The sequence below is a fragment of the Penaeus vannamei genome, chromosome 2 (assembly GCF_042767895.1).
Source record: "Penaeus vannamei isolate JL-2024 chromosome 2, ASM4276789v1, whole genome shotgun sequence".
Classification (NCBI taxonomy): domain Eukaryota; kingdom Metazoa; phylum Arthropoda; class Malacostraca; order Decapoda; family Penaeidae; genus Penaeus; species Penaeus vannamei.
The window spans coordinates 16,633,793-16,652,722 of record NC_091550.1 but is presented as its reverse complement, the minus strand read 5'-3'; the positions used below and the strand labels follow the sequence as shown (position 1 = coordinate 16,652,722).

The 18,930-nt window shown below is 48.0% G+C and overlaps 2 protein-coding genes across 2 annotated transcripts in view; one reads left to right on the top strand and one right to left on the bottom strand.

The window, feature by feature from the left end:
• LOC113823762 (uncharacterized) overlaps positions 1-18,930 on the top strand; it is a 378,033-nt gene that overhangs the window by 145,689 nt on the left and 213,414 nt on the right. The gene's annotated exons all lie outside the window — the stretch shown is intronic.
• On the bottom strand, positions 8,961-11,235 carry LOC138865376 (GATA zinc finger domain-containing protein 11-like). The gene is made up of 2 exons (XM_070135735.1): positions 11,167-11,235; positions 8,961-9,365 (listed from the first exon to the last, which is right to left on the bottom strand). The coding sequence occupies exons 1-2, from the start codon at positions 11,233-11,235 to the stop codon at positions 8,961-8,963; spliced, it is 474 nt and encodes a 157-aa protein (XP_069991836.1).

Genomic DNA, 18,930 nt, shown 5'->3' with positions numbered 1-18,930 from the left:
TCCTCACCCTCTTTTTATCCTCATCCCCTTTAACATTATCCTCACCATTATTTTCGACATCTTGATCTCATCATCTTCTACCTCATCTTCTCATCATCATCCTCACCTCATCTCCATTGTCATCACATTATCTTCATTATCATCATCATCATCATGTCATCACCATCGTTTAATCATCCTAATTATCCTTTCATCAGCATCATCATTTGTCTCATGATCTTCATCACCATCATCACATCATCTTCATCGCCGAAAGGAGAGTCAATGACTTCTAAAGTGAGAGGGACAGAGGAAGGAGGAGGAGGAGGAGAAGAAGAAGAAGAAGAAGAAGAAGAAGAAGAAGAAGAAGAAGAAGAAGAAGAAGAAGAAGAAGAAGAAGTAGAAAGAAAAAATTAAGAGAAAATGAAAGAGAATATGAAAAAGAAAAGGAAGGAAAAAGAGAAGTAAAGTTGGTGTCGAATGCATGAATGACTCACGACTCGGGGAAGACTCGGCCGCTGGTTCCTGTGTATAAGTTTTAGGAAGTTGGTGTGAAAAGGGGCGGAGGAGGAGGAGCCGGAGGAGGAGCCGGAGGAGGAGCCGGAGGAGGAGCCGGAGGAGGAGGAGTAGGAGGAGGGGGGAAGGGGAAGGGGAAGAGGAGGGGGAGGGAGGGCTTAGGGAGGTATTATTGCCAAGGGATCTCAAGTAGGGTGAGTCAGCCGGGAGCCCCGAATCACGCTTGCGAATGTTGAGTCATGAGATAGGTCAGGGAGAGGGTCAGGGGAGGGAAAAAAAGTGGGAGGGAGGGAAGGAAGGAAGGAAGAAAGGAAAGAGGGTTGGAGAGGTGTGAGATAGGTCAGGAAGAGGGTCACGGGGGAAGGAAGAGGGAGAAGGAGGGGAGGGGAAGTCGGAGGGAGAAGGAGGGGAGGGGGAGGGTGGAGGGTGGAAGGAGAAAGGAGAGGAGGGAGAGATGGAGAGAGGGTGGGAAGGAAAGAAAGTGGAAGGGAGGAAAGGAAGGAGGGTTGGAGAGGATTGAGGGAAGGAAAGGGAGGGGGAGAGGAGGGATTGAAGGAAGAGAAAGGGAGAGAGAGAGAGAGGGATGGATGAAGGAATAAATTGGAAGGGGGAGAGGAGGGGTGAAGGAAGAGAAGGGAAGGGAAGGAGGGTGGAAAATTATGAAGAGTGGAAAGGGGGAGAAAGAAAAGGGAGGAAGAGAAAAGAAAGAGGATGGAGAATGAAGGGGAGGAAGAAGGGAGGGGAAAAGAAAGGAGTGGATTTTGCAAGTAGGTCACGGTCGGGGGTGGGGGGGGCCTGCCGGTGGCAAGGGGAGGAATGCAGGCTGCAGTAGGTCAACGAGGAGTAGGAGGAGCGGGGGGGGGCAGCCGCTGGGTCAGAGGGGAGCGGAGATGGAGGGTCTCCTGCTGGAAAGGAGGGAGGGAGGGAGAGAGAGAGAGAGAGAGAGAGAGAGAGAGAGAGAGAGAGAGAGAGAGAGAGAGAGAGAGAGAGAGAGAGAGAGAGAGAGAGAGAGAGGGGGGGTAGAGGGTAGAGGAGAGAGAGACAGATACAACCAGACAGACACACAGACTGATAGATATGTAGATAGACAGACAGCCATATATATATATATATATATATATATATATATATATATATATATATATATATATAGACAGACAGACAGACCGAGAGCGTGCTCCTGCTGGAAAGGAGGGGAGAGGGAGGGAGGGAGGGAAGAAGGGGCGGCAGTCAGGCGAGGGAGGGAGGCATCGCGAACGGGAATTTCGTGTCGAGGATTCGACCGGCGGGTTTCGGATAGAACCGCGCCGGGAAGAGCGGTTGAGTCAGGCTCCGGATGAGTCACGAGGCACAACGGAGGTCACCGTGGTTTCCCCTCCCGCTCCCCTTCTCCTCTCCTCCCCTCCTCCCCTCCTCCCCTTTCCACGCTCCACTCGCCCCTCTCCCCCCTACACCCCCTCGCTTCATACCCTCCCCTATCCCACGCCCCTCTCATCCCGCCCTCCCCCTCCCAGTCCCATTCGGGTGGATGGCGGATTATCTGTCGGTGGAAGAAAGTGGAGGTTCCTGTAAGAAACGAGATCCACAGGCGGTTGCAGGATTTTTTTTTTTTTCTGAGAATATTCATCCACGTGAGATTTATTTTGCTGTCGTCCGCCCTGTTGCCGTTCCCCGAAGAAGGCAGAGGAGGGGACACGGTCTCAAGAAAGCAGGAAAACAAAATCTCGAAGCGGCTTCTCGAAACTCCGATCGTAACGAACACGGTGAAAATTAGCTTCTACCATAACGAACACGATAACGAACACGCGGTGAAAATAAGGTATCGGGCATAAACGAACACACACGTTGGAAACAAACTTCGGAACATAGCGAACACACGGTGAAAATAATGCAAAGCTTCGGACCGAACGAACACACGAAGCGGACACACACGGTGAAAATAAGACGAGCGCCACCACCAACATGGCGAAGTCGACAAAGGGAGGAATGTAGAGCACATGGCACAAGTCGGGCGGGATTTTAAAAAGAAAAATCATACCACCTGTTGGCAGCGTGAGGGGTTTGTACGTGTTACATGTAAGTTGGCAGGTGCGGCTGTCCCTCATTAGTCGTTTAATGTCCGGGGATGGCGGAGGAGGGGCGGGTTGAGGAGGGGAAGGTGGGGGGGGGAGGGAGCAAGCGGGTGTGGATATGCTCCACGTGTTGGCTTCTGACGGCCAGCCTTAGGGGAGAAGGGAGGGAGGGAGGAGGGGTGGGGGTATCTTGTGGGTGTTGCTGGAGGGGAGAAGCGCGGGGAGGAGATGAGTTTCCGTAAGAGGAGTTAAACAGCGATTTTTTTTTTTTTTGGGGGGGAGAGATGCTGGTAATGATTTCATTCTCTCTCTCTCTCTCTCTCTCTCTCTCTCTCTCTCTCTCTCTCTCTCTCTCTCTCTCTCTCTCTCTCTCTCTCTCTCCCTCTCCCTCTCTCTCTCTCCCTCTCTCTCTCTCCCTCTCTCCCCTCTCCTCCCTCCCTCCTCCTCCTCCTCCTCTCCCCTTCCCTCTCCTGTGTTCTGTCACTCTCCCTTTTCATACCCCTTCCTTCTGTATGTTTCTCCTACGTTGTCTTACCCTTACTTTCTAATCACTCCCTCTAGTTCTCCTCCTTCTTCTTCCTCTTCCTCTACCTCTTCTTCCTCCTCTTCCTCTTCCCTCTACCTCTCCTTCCTCCTCTTCCTCTTTCCTCTACCCTTCCTTCCTCCTCTTCCTTTTCCCTTTCATTCCTCCATCATCCTCTCCCTCCCATCCTTCTCTTCACTCCCTACCTTTCCTTCACCTCCCCATAGTGAAGCAAGGGAGACGACTACAATAAAGAGAGAGAAAGAAGCAAACACCTTCCCCCTCTTTCCTTTCCCTCTCCTTCCTCCTTCCTCCTTTCTCCTCTTCCTCCCATCCACATTCTCTTCTCTCCCTACTCCCCTCCTTCTCCCCACCCCACCCGATAGTGAAGCATATAGGGCACTACAATAAAGAGAAAAGACAAACACCTTCCTCTCCTTTCCTTTCCCTCTACCTTCCTCCTTCCTTCCTCTTCCTCCCATCCACATTTTCTTCACTCATCCTCCCCTCCTTTACCCCCCTCCCCCGATAGTGAAGCAAGGGAGGCGACTACAATAAAGAGAGAAAGAAACAAACACCTTCCCCCTCTTTCCTTTCCCTCTACCTCTCCTTCCTCCTTTCTCCTTCCTCCTCTTCCTCCCATCCACATTCTCTTCACTCCCTACTCCCCTCCTTTACCCCCCCACCCCCGATAGTGAAGCAAGGGAGGCGACTACAATAAAGAGAAAAAGAAGCAAACACCTTCCCCCTCTTTCCTTTCCCTCTATCTCTCCTTCCTCCTTCCTCCTTCCTCCTTTCTCCTCTTCCTCCCATCCACATTCTCTTCACTCCCTACTCCCCTCCTTTACCCCCCCACCCCCGATAGTGAAGCAAGGGAGGCGACTACAATAAAGAGAGAAAGAAGCAAACAACAGCGATCTGTGATGTCTTTGTTCCGAGGCGCAGCAGGAGGGGCGGCGTCGGTGTTGACTGAGGAGGCTAAGGGAGGAAACATCATATGCAGAGTGTGTTTGTGTGGGTGTTTGTGTCTGGGTTGTGTGGGTGTGTTTGTGTCTGGGTTGTATGGGTGTGTTTGTGTCTGGGTTGTGTGGGTGTGGGTGTGGGTGTGTTTGTGTCTGGGTTGTGTGGGTGTGTCTGGGTTGTGTGGGTGTGGGTGTTTGTGTCTGGGTTGTGTGGGTGTTTGTGTCTGGGTTTTGTGGGTGTGGGTGTGTTTGTGTCTGGGTTTTGTGGGTGTGTCTGGGTTGTGTGGGTGTTGTGTGTCTGGGTCTGTGTGGGTGTGGGTGTGTTTGGGTTGTGTGGTTGTGTGGGTGTGTTTGTGTCTGGGTTGTGTGGGTGTGGGTGTGTCTAGCTTGTGTGGGTGTGTTTGTGTCTGGGTTGTGTGGGTGTGGGTATGTCTGGGGTGTGTGGGTGTGTTTGTGTCTGGGTTGTGTGTGTGTGTGGGTGTGTTTGTGTCTGGGTTGTGTGGGTGTGGGTGTGTTTGTGTCTGGGTTGTGTGGGTGTGGGTGTGTTTGGGTTTGGGTTGTGTGGGTGTGTTTGTGTCTGGGTTGCGTGGGTGTGTCTGGGTTGTGTGGGTGTGTTTGTGTCTGGGTTGTGTGGGTGTGTTTGTGTTGTGTGGATGTGGGTGTGCTTGGTGTCTCTGGGTGTGTGGGTGTGTTGTGTTTGTGTCTGGGTGTTGTGTGTCTAGCTTGATGTGGTTTGTGTCTGGGTTGTGTGGGTGTGGGTATGTCTGGGTTGTGTGGGTGTGTTTGTGTCTGGGTTGTGTGGGTGTGTGGGTGTGTTTGTGTCTGGGTTGTGTGGGTGTGGGTGTGTCTGGGTTGTGTGGGTGTGGGTGTGTTTGGCTTTGGGTTGTGTGGGTGTGTTTGTGTGTCGTGGGTGTGGGTGTGTTTGTGTCTGGGTTGTGTGGGTGTGTTTGTGTCTGGGTTGTGTGGGTGTGTTTGTGTTTGTGTGGATGTGGGTGTATTTGTGTCTGGGTTGTGTGGGTGTGGTGGGTGTGTCTAGGTTGTGTGGGTGTGTTTGTGTCTGGGTTGTGTGGGTGTGTCTGGGGTGTGTGGGTGTGTTTGTGTCTGGGTTGTGTGGGTGTGTTTGAGTCTGGGTTGTGTGGGTGTGGGTGTGTCTAGGTTGTTGGGTGTGTGGGTGTGTTTGTGTCTGTGTTGTGTGGGTGTGGGTGTGTCTGGGTTGTGTGGGTGTGTTTGTGTCTGGGTTGTGTGGGTGTGTTTGTTATGGGTTGTGTGTGGGTGTGTCTAGGTTGTGTGGGTGTGTTTGTGTCTGGGTTGTGTGGGTGTGGGTGTGTTTGTGTCTAGGGTGTGGGTGTGTCTGGGTTGTGTGGATGTGGGTGTGTTTGTGTTGTGTGTGTGTGTGTGTGTGTGTGTGTGTGTGTGTGTGTGTGTGTGTGTGTGTGTGTGTGTGTGTGTGTGTGGTATGGAGACGGGTGAAGGGATAGGAGGAGTAGGGGGAGGGATGGAGGGTGAAGAGAGGGGTGAAGGGGGGGAGGGGGAGAGGGAGAGACTAGGAGACAGAGGAAGAGAAGAAGGAAATGAAAAAAAAGAGGAAAAGATTAAGGAGATTAAGCGTAAGAATACGAGTGATAGAAGAAAAAGAAAATAGTGATTATGAGAAAGAGGAAGTGAGAGAGAAATAGAGAAAAGACATTCTTGCTCTCGCTGACCCCCTCCCTCCCTCCCCCATACCGCCTCCCCCCTCCCCCTCCCCCGTCATTCCATTTCAACGAAGAAAATCCTCCCTGATTGGTCTAATCCTAGCAAACATAATATCAGTGTCTTCAAATGCTCCGAACGCACGAAAGGGGGAAAAAATCAAGCAAAAGCAATTAGAAAATACCTCTCGAGTTTACATTTTTTTTGTTTGCTTGCCTGTTTGCTTTCGTGAACATCCTTCAGCAAACTTCAGGAGGTTGCCATGGAGATAGACAGGCTCGGAAAACGGAAGGAAAACGGGCGGGGCTGAGGACGGGAAGGAAAGGAGAGAAAATGCCATTGCTTGGAAGACGCACCTGAGGCATCCCTGTCTTGCGATTGGGTCCAACGGGGGTGAGTACTCTAGGGGGGGGGTGGAGGTAGGGGAGGGGGAAAAGATGTTTTTTTTATTGTGGGGGGGGATTTTCGAAATGGATATTCTTTCTGTTTCTGTTTGTTTGTTTTTGTTCTCTTTTTCTCTTCTCCGTCTTTTTTTCTCTCTCTCGTCTGTCTTCTCTCTCTCTCTCTCTCTCTCTCTTTCTTTCTTTCTCTCTTTCTCTCTTTCTCTCTCTCTCTCTCTCTCTCTCTCTCTCTCTCTCTCTCTCTCTTTCTCTCTTTCTCTCTTTCTCTCTCTCTCTCTCTCTCTCTCTCTCTCTCTGTCTCTCTCTCTCTCTCTCTCTCTCTCTCTCTCTCTCTCTCTCTCTCTCTCTCTCTCTCTCTCTCTCTCTCTCTCTCTCTCTCTCTCTCTTTCTCTCTCTACGCTCTCTCTCGTTCTTTCTCTACGCTCTCTCATTCTCTCTCTCATTTTCATTTTTGTGCTTGTTTCACAGAGGTCGAAATCCTCTTAATATTTCCATGCTGTGTCCTACCGTTTTCAGGAATGATTGCAGCATTTTGCACAAATTCTCATTATCTGAAAATATAATTACTGTGTGTGGGCTAATTGTAATAAGTATTTCTACGTATAACCTTCAGCCAAAACACTTTTGAAACCTCGAATGAATTCTGATATTACATTGTCGAAAATAATACGGTTTTTTAAAAGTTAATCATCGGGAAAGAATGAAAATGAGATGAAAGTCATCACTCGTTCGCGAAGGGCACTTCAGACGGGCTGCGTTCTTTCTTTCTTTCTCTCGCTCTCTCGTTTAATTTCTTTCTTAATCTCTCTCTCTCTCTGTCTCTCGTTTTCTTTCTTTCTTGATCTCTCTCTCTGTCTCTCGTTTTCTTTCTCCCTTGATCTCTCTTTCTCTGTCTCGTTTTCTTTCTTTCTTAATCTCTCTCTCTCTCTCTCTCTCTCTCTCTCTCTCTCTCTCTCTCTCTCTCTCTCTCTCTCTCTCTCTCTCTCTCTCTCTCTCTCTCTCTCTCCTCTCTCCTCCCTCTCCCTCCTCCCTCTCCCTCTCCCTCTCTCTCTCTCTCTCTCTCTCTCTCTCTCTCTCTCTCTCTCTCTCTCACCCTCACCCTCACCCTCACCCTCTCCCTCTCCCTCTCTCTCTCTCTCTCTCTCTCTCTCTCTCTCTCTCTCTCTCTCTCTCTCTCTCTCTCTCTCTCTCTCTCTCTCTCCCTCTCCCTCTCTCTCTCCCTCTCCCTCTCTCCCCCTCTCCTCTCCCCCTCTCCCTCTCGCCCCCCTCTCCCTCTCTCCCCCTCTCCTCCCTCCCTCCCTCCCTCACGTATTCTACCGTCATCCTCCTCTTCTCTCCGCCCTCTGTTTATCCTCGTCCCCCCTTCCCCTCTCCCCCGTCCTCAGCCTCCCAGCGCCAGCCTCCGCCGCGTCAGCCACCTCTTGCGTCAGACTCGGTCACTCACCTCAGCTCTCCCGGTTTGATCTGTTTTCATCATTCGATTTCATTCGTGTATCCCATTTTAATTTATTTGTATTTACATTTTACTTTGTATTTTTTTGTCCTTTTTGGGGGGGGTGGGGTGGGGAGGATGTCACTCGTATCCTGATCTCGTCATTTTTTTCCTTTTTTTTTCTTTTCTTTTTTTGTGCGTGTGTGGGGGTGGAGGGGTGGGGGAGTGGGAAGAGGGAATGGTGAAGGAGGGATAGGATTTTGCCATGTTTTTTTTATTTTTATTATTCGTTTTATTTCTTTCATTCTTGATCTTTGTGGTTTCGCTTTTTTTTTGCCTTTTTTGTTTCTCCTTTTAGCTTTTTTCACTCGGTCTTTTGTTTTTCTTTCCTCACTTTTTGTTTTTTCTTGAAGTTTATTTCCTTCTGGTCGTTTTCTTTGGATAAGGGGGGAGAGGGAGGGGGGTAGGGGTGTTGTGACAGTTGCCACTTTTTATCATATTTTCGTTTATATAATACTGGATATTATTTTTATTTTTTGTATACATCGTTACCATTATTATTTCACAGCGATAACAATAACGATAGTATAAGCTGTTGTTGATATTGTTATTACTAATGTAATTAAGTTGATGGTAATAATGATGAGATGTATTGGTAATGAGATAACAACAAAAACATATTATAATCGTCAACGTTATCACTGTCTCATCTCTGACATGTCATAATTATCATAGCAGTGTTTGTTTTTAGTTCTATGTTTAATCTAAAGTGTAATTTACTCTTCTCCATTCACTCACTCACTCACTCACTCACTCACTCACAGTCTCAATCTCTCTCTCTCTCTCTCTCTCTCTCTCTCTCTCTCTCTCTCTCTCTCTCTCTCTCTCTCTCTCTCTCTCTCTCTCTCTCTCTCTCTTTCTCTCTCTCTTTCTCTTCCTCACTCTTCCTCTCTCTTCCTCTCTCTCCCTCTCTCTCCCCACTCTCCCTCCCTCATCCATCTTGTCCCTCTCCCTCTCTCCCTTCCTCTCCCTCTCCCTTCCCCTCCCTCCCCCTCATCCTTTGTACTTCCCCTCCCTTCCTCCCCCTTTTGTACATCCCCCTCCCTTCCTCCCTCCATCATCCCTCTTGTCCCTCTCCCTCCCTCCCTCCCTCTCTCTCTCTCCCTTCCGCACTCTCCCTCCATCATCCCTCTTGTCCTCCCCCCTCCCTCCCACTCAAGGAAGGGTCATAGGGTCCTAGTGATGCTGTCGGGATGCTTTTGGTGATGGTGATGGTGATGAGATGCGAGAGGGCGTGGTTGTCGGACGGGCAGGTGGTGGCGAGGCGCAGGGCAGGTGGTGGTGGTGGTGGTGGAGGTGTTGTTGGTGATGGCGGCGATGGCATTAGTGGTGGTGTGGTGTTGTTCTTGTTATTGTTGTTGTTGTTGTTGGTGGAGCTGGATATGTTGTTGGTGGTGGTGGTTTTGTCCGGGATGGTGTTGATGATGGTAGAAATGGATTTGTTGTTGTTGGTGGTGATGGCACTCTTGGTGGTTTGGCGGTGTTGTTGGTGCTGGAGGTGAAGGTGGATGTGTTAGTATTGTTGACGATGGTGGTGTTATTGTCGGTGCTGTTACCAATAAGGTTGCTGTTGGCGATAGTGCTGTTGTTTGGGATATCGATATTATTGTCATTGTTGTTGGTGACGATGGTGGTGGTTGTGGTGGTGTAAGGAAGCTCCCCGGAAAGATGGAGAGGATAAGGAGGTCTTGGCGGGGGTGTCGATGAGGCGGCGAAGGGGGAGGAGGCCTTGCGAATGAGGATGAGGATGAGAGTGAGGATATGAGTTATAGTGAAGGGTGAAAGTGAGGGGGTTAGAGTGAAGGGTGAAAAGGGATGGATGAAAGATTAGAGTGAGAATTATGACGTGTTAAGGTAAGAGTGAGAGTTAAAATGAGGATTAGCATGAGGATGAGGATGAGAGTGAGGATATGAGTCAGAGTGAAGGGTGAAAGTGTGAAGGAGAGTTAAGATGAAAGTTAGAATTATGACAAGTGTTAAGGTAAGAGTGAGGAAAAATATGAGTGATGATTAGGATGAGTATGAAACTTAGGATATGAATTAGAGTGAAGGGTGAAAGTGAGAGTTGATGTTAGAGTGAGGTTTACGACAAGTGTGAATATTAGAGTAAGAGTGAGGATTAGGAGAAGGATGGGATGAGGATTAAAGTCATAGTGGAGTGAAAGTGAAAGTGAGAGCGAAGGTTAGAGTGAGGGTTATGGCAGGTGTGAAGGCTAAAGAAAGAGTGAGGATTAGGATGATAATGAGGGTAAAACTTAGAGTGAAGATGATAAATATGAGGGTGAAAGCACGAGTTAGAGTAAGGGTTATGGTGAAAGTGAGGATAAAAGTGAAATATAGAGTCAGAGTGAGGTTTATCGTTACAGTGAGGAGGGTAAGGACGAAGGTGAGGGACAAATTAGAATTAAGATGAAAGTGAGAGTGAAAATGAGGGTGAAGGTGTGAATAAGAGTAAGAGTAAGGGTGAGACCACTAGTAAGTATGAGGAAAAGGATAAGGATTCGAAGCAAGGACAAAGTTAAATTGAGAGTGAAAGTTATAAGGGTGATATTGGTATTTTAGAAGTGATAGTGACAGCGGTGATGGTGACAAAGTCTGTGATGGCTGAAGGTGAGCAAGGGTGGTATCGGTCACCACAAATTGTGATGATAATGATATTGATAATGTTCTTAATGGTAGGGATGATGATATGACAGTGGTAGTGATAATGATATGGCAATGATAGTGATAATGACACGACAATGGTAGTGATATTGACCATAATTATAGTGATAATAATGATATTAATGATAACAATCACGACGATAATAATAATTATAAAGACGAAGGTGGAGAATTTGAGATTATCCCGTTGCTGATAATGAAAAGAGAATGTAAACTACTGATAAAGAGATAAAAAGCAGACGGAAAGAAGGGTCAAAGGTCATGGTAAAAAGGACTTAATCTTGATCTATTGCCGGAGAAAGAGAGAAGAGAAAAAGACGGGGAGGGAGATGAAGATGGAGATAAGGGGAGGATGAAGATGGAGAAGAAGGGATAAGATGGAGATGAAGATGGAAAGGACGAGAAGACGTTGGAAAGGAGGAAGAGAAGAAAGTGAAGGAGATGGAGAAGAAAGAGATGAAGATGAAGAAGAAGGCGAAGAAGAAAGTGAAGAAGAAGGAGAAGAAGAAAGTGAAGAAGAAGGAGAAGAAAGTGAAGAAGAAGGAGAAGAAAGTGAAGAAGATACAGTCGAAAATGGAGAAGAAAATAGAAATGGAGATTATAAGAAAGAAGAGAAAAAGAAGGTAAAGAAGGTAGAGAAGAAAGAGAAAAGGAAGGACGATGAAGACGAACGCAGAGAAAGAAAGAGGAATAGGCGGGAAGGGGACGAAAGAGGGAGTGTGTGTGGGGGGGGGGAGAGGACGAATGAGGGAGTGGAGGTGGGGGGCAAGGATGGACGGAACAGCTGCCGTACTCGACTGAAATTAATAATAAAGATTTATGGGACTCTACGTAAGTGCTTGTATTTATTCGTTCTTAAAACTACAGCCATAAGGTTTATTGCAGACTTTGTATACGGGTGATAGGATGGGCTTTTGAATATGGATATGCTCATATTGATTGGATGTATGAGGAAGTATAGGATATCAGACAGGGAGGGAGGGAGGGAGGGATAGAGTTAAAGGCACACACACACAGACACACACACACACACACACACACACACACACACACACACACACACACACACACACACACACACACACACACACACACACACACACACACACACACACAGCCAACCCCCCACCACCCTACCCACCCCTACTCCTATCCCTCCTCCCTACCCTTAGTATCCCCCTCCTCCCTCCTCCTCCCTCCCCCTCCTCCCCTCCCCCTCCTCCTCCACCTCTTCCTCCTCCTCCTTCCCTCCCCCTCCTCCTTCCCTCCACCTCCCCCCCTATCCCCTCCCCCGTACCCCCATCAGTCGTACGATGATCTTCTATGCAGCCGAAAATATGTATTTGTTATAAAAGCAAAAAGTTATAACGCCCTTAGCCCGAGGGCGTGAGAGCTGGTTATGCCTATTTTTAGATCAGACGAACAGGGTGACTCTCCCCGGGGTCTGATACAGGGGGTGGGCGGGGGTGGATGGAGGTGGGGGTGGGGGGCTAAGAGAAAGAGAACGGATAGAATGGAAGGAAGAGGGAGAGAAAGAGGAGAAGGATAGAGGAAGAGGAAGAGGAATAGAAGGATAGGATTAGAAAGGAAGGAAGAGGGAGAGAAAGAGGAGAAGGATAGAGGGAGAGGAAGAGGAATAGAAGGGTAGGATTAGAAAAGAAGGAAGAGGGAGAGAACGAGGAGAAGGATAGAGGGAGAGGAAGAGGAATAGAAGGGTAGGATTAGAAAGGAAGGAAGAGGGAGAGAGAGGAGAAGGATAGAGTGAGAGGAAGAGGAATAGAAGGATAGGATTAGAAAGGATAGGATTAGAAAGGAAGGAAGACGGAGAGAAAGAGGAGATGAATAGAAGGAGAGGAAGAGGAATAGAAGGATAGGATTAGAAAGGAAGGAAGAGGGAGAGGAAGAGGAATAGAAGGATAGGATTAGAAAGGAAGGAAGAGGGAAAGAAAGAGGAGAGGGATAGAGGGAGAGGAATAAAAGGATAGGATTAGAAAGAGAGGATTGGATAGTGGGAGAGAAAGAGAAAGAGAGGGAGTGAAAGAAAGGTAGAGGGAGGGTGGAGCGGGCGACTGAGAGAAAGAGAGCGATAGAAAGGAAGGAAGAGGGAGAGGGAGAGAAGGAAGAGAGAGCGAGGAAGAGGAGCAGATTTGTATGAATTGAAAGAGAAGTGTATAGAAAGAAAGAGATGAATAGATAGAGGGAGAGAAAGTGAGAGCGGGATTGGGAGAGAAAGGGAAAGGAGAGATAAAAGATAAAAAGGAAAAGAGGGGGAAAGAGCAAGAGAAGTGGAATAGGATGAAAGGACAGGGGAGAGGGAGATAAAAAGGAGAGGGACGGATGAAAGGGAAGAAGGAGAGGGCCGCTTAGAATAAGAGATGCAGATATAGGAACATATAAAAGGAATACATAAGAAGGGAGAGGAAGAAATATAAAAGAGGGTGTAATTAAGATTAAAAAACGAAAAGAGGGAGAGGGAGAAGGAGAGAGAGAGAGTGAGTAGGTGAGTGAGTGAGTGGGGAAGGGAGGGAGGGAGGAGAGAGAGAGAGAGAGAGAGAGAGAGAGAGAGAGAGAGAGAGAGAGAGAGAGAGAGAGAGAGAGAGAGAGAGAGAGAGAGAGAGAGAATCAGACAAAGATGCATCCGCCATATCGCTACAGAAAAAGGAGGCAGGAGATAAGAGAGCCCACAAAGGCGTTATTGATGGCAGCGTCCGGCAGAGGGTGGAGGAGGAGGAGGAGGAGGAGGAGGAGGAAGAGGAGGAGGAGGAGGAGGAGGAGGAGGAGGAGGGAGAGGAGAAGTAGGAGAAGAAGAAGAAGCCCGAGGAGGAGGAGGAGGAACCCGAGGAGGAGGAGGAGGAGGTGTAGGAGGAGGAGGAGGTGTAGGAGGAGGAGGAGGTGTAGGAGGAGGAGGAGGTGTAGGAGGAGGAGGAGCCCCGCCACCTGGTGTGACAGCGGACGAGACGCCTCCGTTGGGCGGCGCTTATTTATGGGAGGACCTCATCCCTTCCCCTTGCCTCCCCCCCTCCCCTTCCTCTTGCCCTTGCCTCCTTCACGTTGCCTTCTTGCCCTTGTTCTTCTTCCCCTTCCTCTTGCCTCCTTCCCTTTACCTTCTTCCCTTTATTTTCATCCTCTTGGCTTCTTGCTCTTGCCTCTTTCCCTTTGCCTTCTTGCCCTTGCTTCCTTCGCATTGCCTTCTTGCCTTTTGCTTTCTTCCTCTTGCCTCCTTCCCTCTATCCTCTTCCCCTTACTCCTTGCCCTTTGCCTTCTTGCCTATGTTCTTTTCCCTTTGTCCCTTCCCCTTTGCCTCCTTCTCCTTGTTCTCTTCCTCTTGCCTTTACTCCCTTCCCTTTGCTTCTTTTCGCTTGCCCCTTTCCCATAACCTCCTTCCGCTTAGGTAGAACTAGAAAGGCAGAGATAGGAATATATAATAAAGGAGAGGAAGAGGAATGTAAAAAAGAGGGAAAGGGAGATTACATGAAACGAGAGAGCGAGAGAGAGAGAGAGAGAGAGAGAGAGAGAGAGAGAGAGAGAGAGAGAGAGAGAGAGAGAGAGAGAGAGAGAGAGAGAGAGAGAGAAAGAGAAAGAGAGAGAAAGAAAGAAAGAAAGAAAGAAAGAAAGAAAGAAAGAAAGAAAGAAAGAAAGAAAGAAAGAAAGAAAGAAAGAAAGAAAGAAAGAAAGAGAAAGAAAGAGAAAGAAAGAGAGAAAGAGAGACAGAGAGAGAGACTGATTGACTGACTGAGCGGGTGAGAGAGCGAGAGAGAAGCAGACAGTAAGAGAGAGCCAGAGCGACAGATAGAGTGAGTTATGAGATAACCCGACCAGATAGGCATTCCCACAAACAAACAGACAGGCGGACAGACAGACAGGCAGACAGACAGAAACAAACAGACCGAAGGAGGGAGAGGGAGGCGGGGGTGGGATGGGGGTGGGGGGTTAAGGAGTGAGTTTCCAAGTTGACTGATTTAGTTGAGTGCGTTAGCGGCCGTGCGAGCGAGAGGGGCATAAGTGTCCTGGGCTTCGATACAAGGTCAGCCTGGTGCGTTGATCGGTGCCGGGACGCTGTACTTGTTTTCCTTGTTGGCTCGCTTGATGTGCTTGTTTTTTTGTTTTGTTTTTGCGAGTGTGTGCTTGTTTTTGCTTGTTGGTATCTTCGTTGTAGTTTTTTTTTTTGCGGTTCTGTGCTTGTCTTCTTGTCGTTGGCTTCCTCAGTGTAATTGTGTTTTGCGGCTCCGTACTTTTTTTTTCTTTCTCTCTTTCTTTCTTTTTTGTCATCTCCCTCAATGTGGCTGTTATTTTATGTCTCTGTGCTTGTTTTTCATGTTGGTGTCTTCAAAGAAGTTGTTTTTGCGGCTCTGTGCTTGTTTTTCTTGTTGGGTCCTGTGTAGTGTTTTTAGGCTCTGTACTTATTTTTTCTTGTTAGTTCCTTCGGTGTATTTGTTTTTGTGACTCTATACTTCTTTGTCTTGTTATCATCTCCAATTTAGTTGTTTTTTGCGGCTATATTCTTGTTTTTCTTGTTGGCTCTCTCATTGTAATTGTTTTTGCGTCTCTATACTTATTTTCCTTGTTATCTCCTTGAGTGTAGCTTTTTTTGCAACTCTGTACTTGTTTTTCCGCTGTGTATTTGTCATCTCCTTGGGTGTATGGAGTATGGGATTTGGGTTGTATTTGCGAGATGTTGTTTGGAGGGTCCGGTTACGTGCGTTTTTGTTGCCTTGTCCAGTATTGTTTTCTTGTCTCGCTCGCTCGCATCCTCTGCCACGCTGTGTTGTTTGCTGTTTGGTTGTTCGTATTTTGCGGGATGTTCGGTTGGTGGCGTCTGGTGGTGGTGTTGTTATTGTTGGTGGTGTTTTTATTGTTGGTGTATTGGTTGTTATTGGTTATTGATGGAGCTGTTGTTGTCATTGTCGTCGTCGTTGTTGCTGTTGTTGTTTCAGTTGCTTCTGCTGTTGTTGTTTTTATTGATTCAATTGTTGCTGCTGTTATTGTTGTTGGTATATGTTTTGGTGTTGTTGGCTGTTCGTGTAGTTCTTTTAGCCAAAATAAGTTATGACTTCATTTTAAAAGTTTTCTGTGTCTGGTCATGTGACTGTTGCGAATGATTTTGTGTGCGTGCGTGGTGTCATTTGCAAGATGTTTTGCTGCGTGCTCTGTGCTTGCAAGGCCATGCTAATGTATTTTATTTTTGCATTGGAGATTGTATTCCAGATTTTTTTTCCCGCTGATGTAAGATTCAATAATTCATACATGTTTATTTGGCGCAAGATTTTCACATCATACGTGCAGTGTTTTTGTTGTTGTTGTTGTTGTTATTGTATGTTTTTTTTCATGTGAAAATGAAGCCAGAACGTGTAGCTTTAGTAACCCAAGCAGGTCTTCCCGAAGGCGTGAGCGGAGCCTGGAGCCCCACCGCCGCGTCGACCCCCTCCCCCTCCCCCCTCCCCCTCCCCTTCAAGGAGTACCTCGGCGGCGGCAGGACCTCGGAGGGAGAGGGGGGGGGGGTCCGCGCCTGGAAACGGCCACGTAATCGCGTTTAGGCCCGCGCCCGCACGCCCATTTACGGCGTAGGGCACTGCTGTGGGCGTCGCGGTGTCAAGGGTTCTCATTTCGCGGAGTAGTTTGTCACCAGGTGGAGGTGGAGGTGGAGGTGGAGGTGAGGGTGGGGGGTTGAAGGGGGGGTGAAGGGGGGTGAAGGTGGGGGTGGGGGAGGGTTGAAGGGGAGGGAGGAGGGGGAGGTGAGGGTGGGGGGGGGGGAGGGGGAGGGGGAGGTGGGAGGAGAGGAGAGGGAGGAGGTGGTGGAGTGGAGGTGGAGGAGGAGGAGGAGGAGGTGGAGGTGGAGGAAGGAGGAAGAGGAAGAAAAGAAGAAGGTGGAGGAGGAGAAGAAGAAGAACAACAACAACAACAACACGAAGAAGAAGAACAAGTACAAGAACAAGAACAAGAAGAAGGAGGAGGTGGAGGTGCGCTTAGGAGAGGTAATCGCACGGTGCTCCTGCTGGCTCTACCGGTCTGGACAAAGCGATGTCGTGGTATTTTTAGCTTGGTAGTATTCATGTGTGATATATCGTATTTCTTTTTTATTGCATTGATATCATGCTTGTGTGTAATTTACTTTATTTTTATCTTTGAATGTATTGATATCATGATTATGGGAAATATACATTTTTTTTTTCTATTTTTGGTATATTCATATATTTGCAATGTAGTTTAATTGTTCTAAATCTATTGATATCACAGTTATACGTAAAGTACTATATGTCTCTTTTGAATGTTTTTATTTTCATAATTTTATTTTATATCCGTAATGAATTTGTTGATATCATAATTGCGTGCCGTGTATTTATAATTTCGTTGTGAATGCATTAAACATAGAATTCAATTAATAATTCGTTATATTCTTTCGAGAGTTTGGTGTGACCTTCGATATATCTGACCGAGAACTTGTTTCCCCAATTGTCGGTTATATCTCGCGTGTTCTCGGGTTAGGTCACCGGATGCCTTGACCTTGCTGGGTCATTTGAGGTCTGGATTGATGAAAAGTTGATATTTGTGTTGGGTTGTGGAGGTGCAGGAGGAGGAGGATAAGGAGGTGGGGGATTGGGGATGAGGTAGGGGTGGAGGAGGTGGAGGTGGAGGAAGAGGAAGGAGGAGGAGGTAGAGGAAGAGGAGGAGGTAGAGGAAGAAGAGGAGGTAGAGGAAGAAGAAGAGGTAGAGGAAGAAGAAGAGGTAGAGGAAGAAGGAGGAATGATAAGAAGAAGAGGAAGAAGAATAGGAATAGGCGGAGGGAGAAGTGGACGACGACGAGGAGTAAGAAGGAGAAAGAGAGAAGAAGAAGAAGAAAAAAAGAACATGATAATGAAAGAAAAAGAGAAAATAATAAGAAAAGAGGAGAGCAAAAACAAGGCTGATGGTTTAACATTTTGATACCGTTGGATGACTGAATTTTGTGCTGGCTTGTCCGCGATTTGGTTCATATATTTTCGTATTTTTCACTTTCTAAAGTTTCCCGTTTTTGGGAGACAACGTTGGTCAGATGTCAGCTGGTTGTGTGCGTGTGTGTGCATGTGTGTGATTGTATGTGTGTGTGTGTGTGTGTGTGTGTGTGTGTGTGTGTGTGTGTGTGTATGTGTGTGTGTGTGTGTGTGTTTGTGTTTGTGTGCGTGGTTGTTTGTTTGTTTTGCGTGTATAATTGTGTATGTTTGCCTTTGTTTTTGTATGAGAAAAAGGTCAAATTTGATTCATGTTGGGAAAAAACGTATAGTAAACGAAAGAGAACTTAACCACTATAAAAATCTCTTTCATTTTCTATTTGATCATGACTGACGTACAATCTACAATTCAGCGTATATGAATGTTTGATCACGAAGACTATTTCCATGCTGTCCGTCCTCCCGCTCTTCCTTTCACTTTTTCCAAGCCCTTTTTTGCGCTGTGCTATTAAACAATTATTGTTCTCCTCCTCCTCCTCCTCCTCCTCCTCCTCCTCCTCCCCCCTCTCCCCTTCTCCCCTTCTCCTCCCCTCCTCCTTCAACACCCACCAACACTCCGCCCCCACCTCACTCACCCACCCCCTTAAAAAAAAAAAAAAAAAAAAAAAAAAAAAAAAAAAAAAAAAACTTGGTTCTTCGCCTCTCGCCAATCAGACTCCTTAAAGGTCAAAGGTCAGCGGCCAGGTTTCGCGAGCCTCGTTAGCTAGCGGGAAACGCAGCTTCCACGGGGTACCCTCAATTAAGCTAATGGGTAATGAAACAGACGAGATACGGTGAGAGGGAGAGAGGAAAGAGGGGGAGAAAGGGATAGGGAGGGAGGGAGAAGAGAAGCAGGGAGGTGGGAGGTGGGAGGAAGGGAGAGAAGAATAAGAAGGGAGGGGCGAGAGAAGGCGAGAGGGGCGAGAAAGGGCGAGAGAAGGCGAGAGAAGGCGAGAGAAGGGCGAGAGAAGGCGAGAGAAGGTGAGAGAAGGTGAGAGAAGGTGAAGGTGAGAGAGAGAGAGAGAGAGAGAGAGAGAGAGAGAGAGAGAGAGAGAGAGAGAGAGAGAGAGAGAGAGAGAGAGAGAGAGAGAGAGTGGGAGGAGAAAGAGGGAGAGAAGGGAAGAAAAAGAAAAGAAAGGAGAAAGAAGGAAGAGAAAGAGAGAGAGAGAGGTGGAAAATTAGAGGAACAGAGAGACAGGCATAGGCAGAGAAAGAAAGAGAGATTCCTTTTGCGGAGTGGGGAGTAGGGGTGTAGTGGGAGTAGGGGGGGGGGAGTGGGGATGGGAAGCAACAGTCGGAAGAGCGGAGTTGGAAGTGCTTGATGCCTGAGACCGTGAACATTCTTTGTGCGATTGCCGGAGTGGGTGGAGAGGGAGGGGGAAAAGGAGGGGAGAGTGGGGAAAAGGGAGGGGGAGAGGAGGGGCGTGGAGAGTGGGGAAAAGGGAGGAGGGAGTGGAGGGTGGGGAAAAGGGAGGGTGGAGAGGAGGGCGTGGAGGGTGGGGGAAATGGGAGGAGGGAGTGGAGGGTGGGGAAAAGGGAGGAGAGGAGGGCGTGGAGGGTGGGGAAATGGGAGGAGGGGAGGGAGGGTGGGGAAAAGGGAGGAGGGAGCGAAGGATGGGGAAAAGGGAGGGGGAGGGGGCGTGGAGGGTGGGGAAATGGGAGGA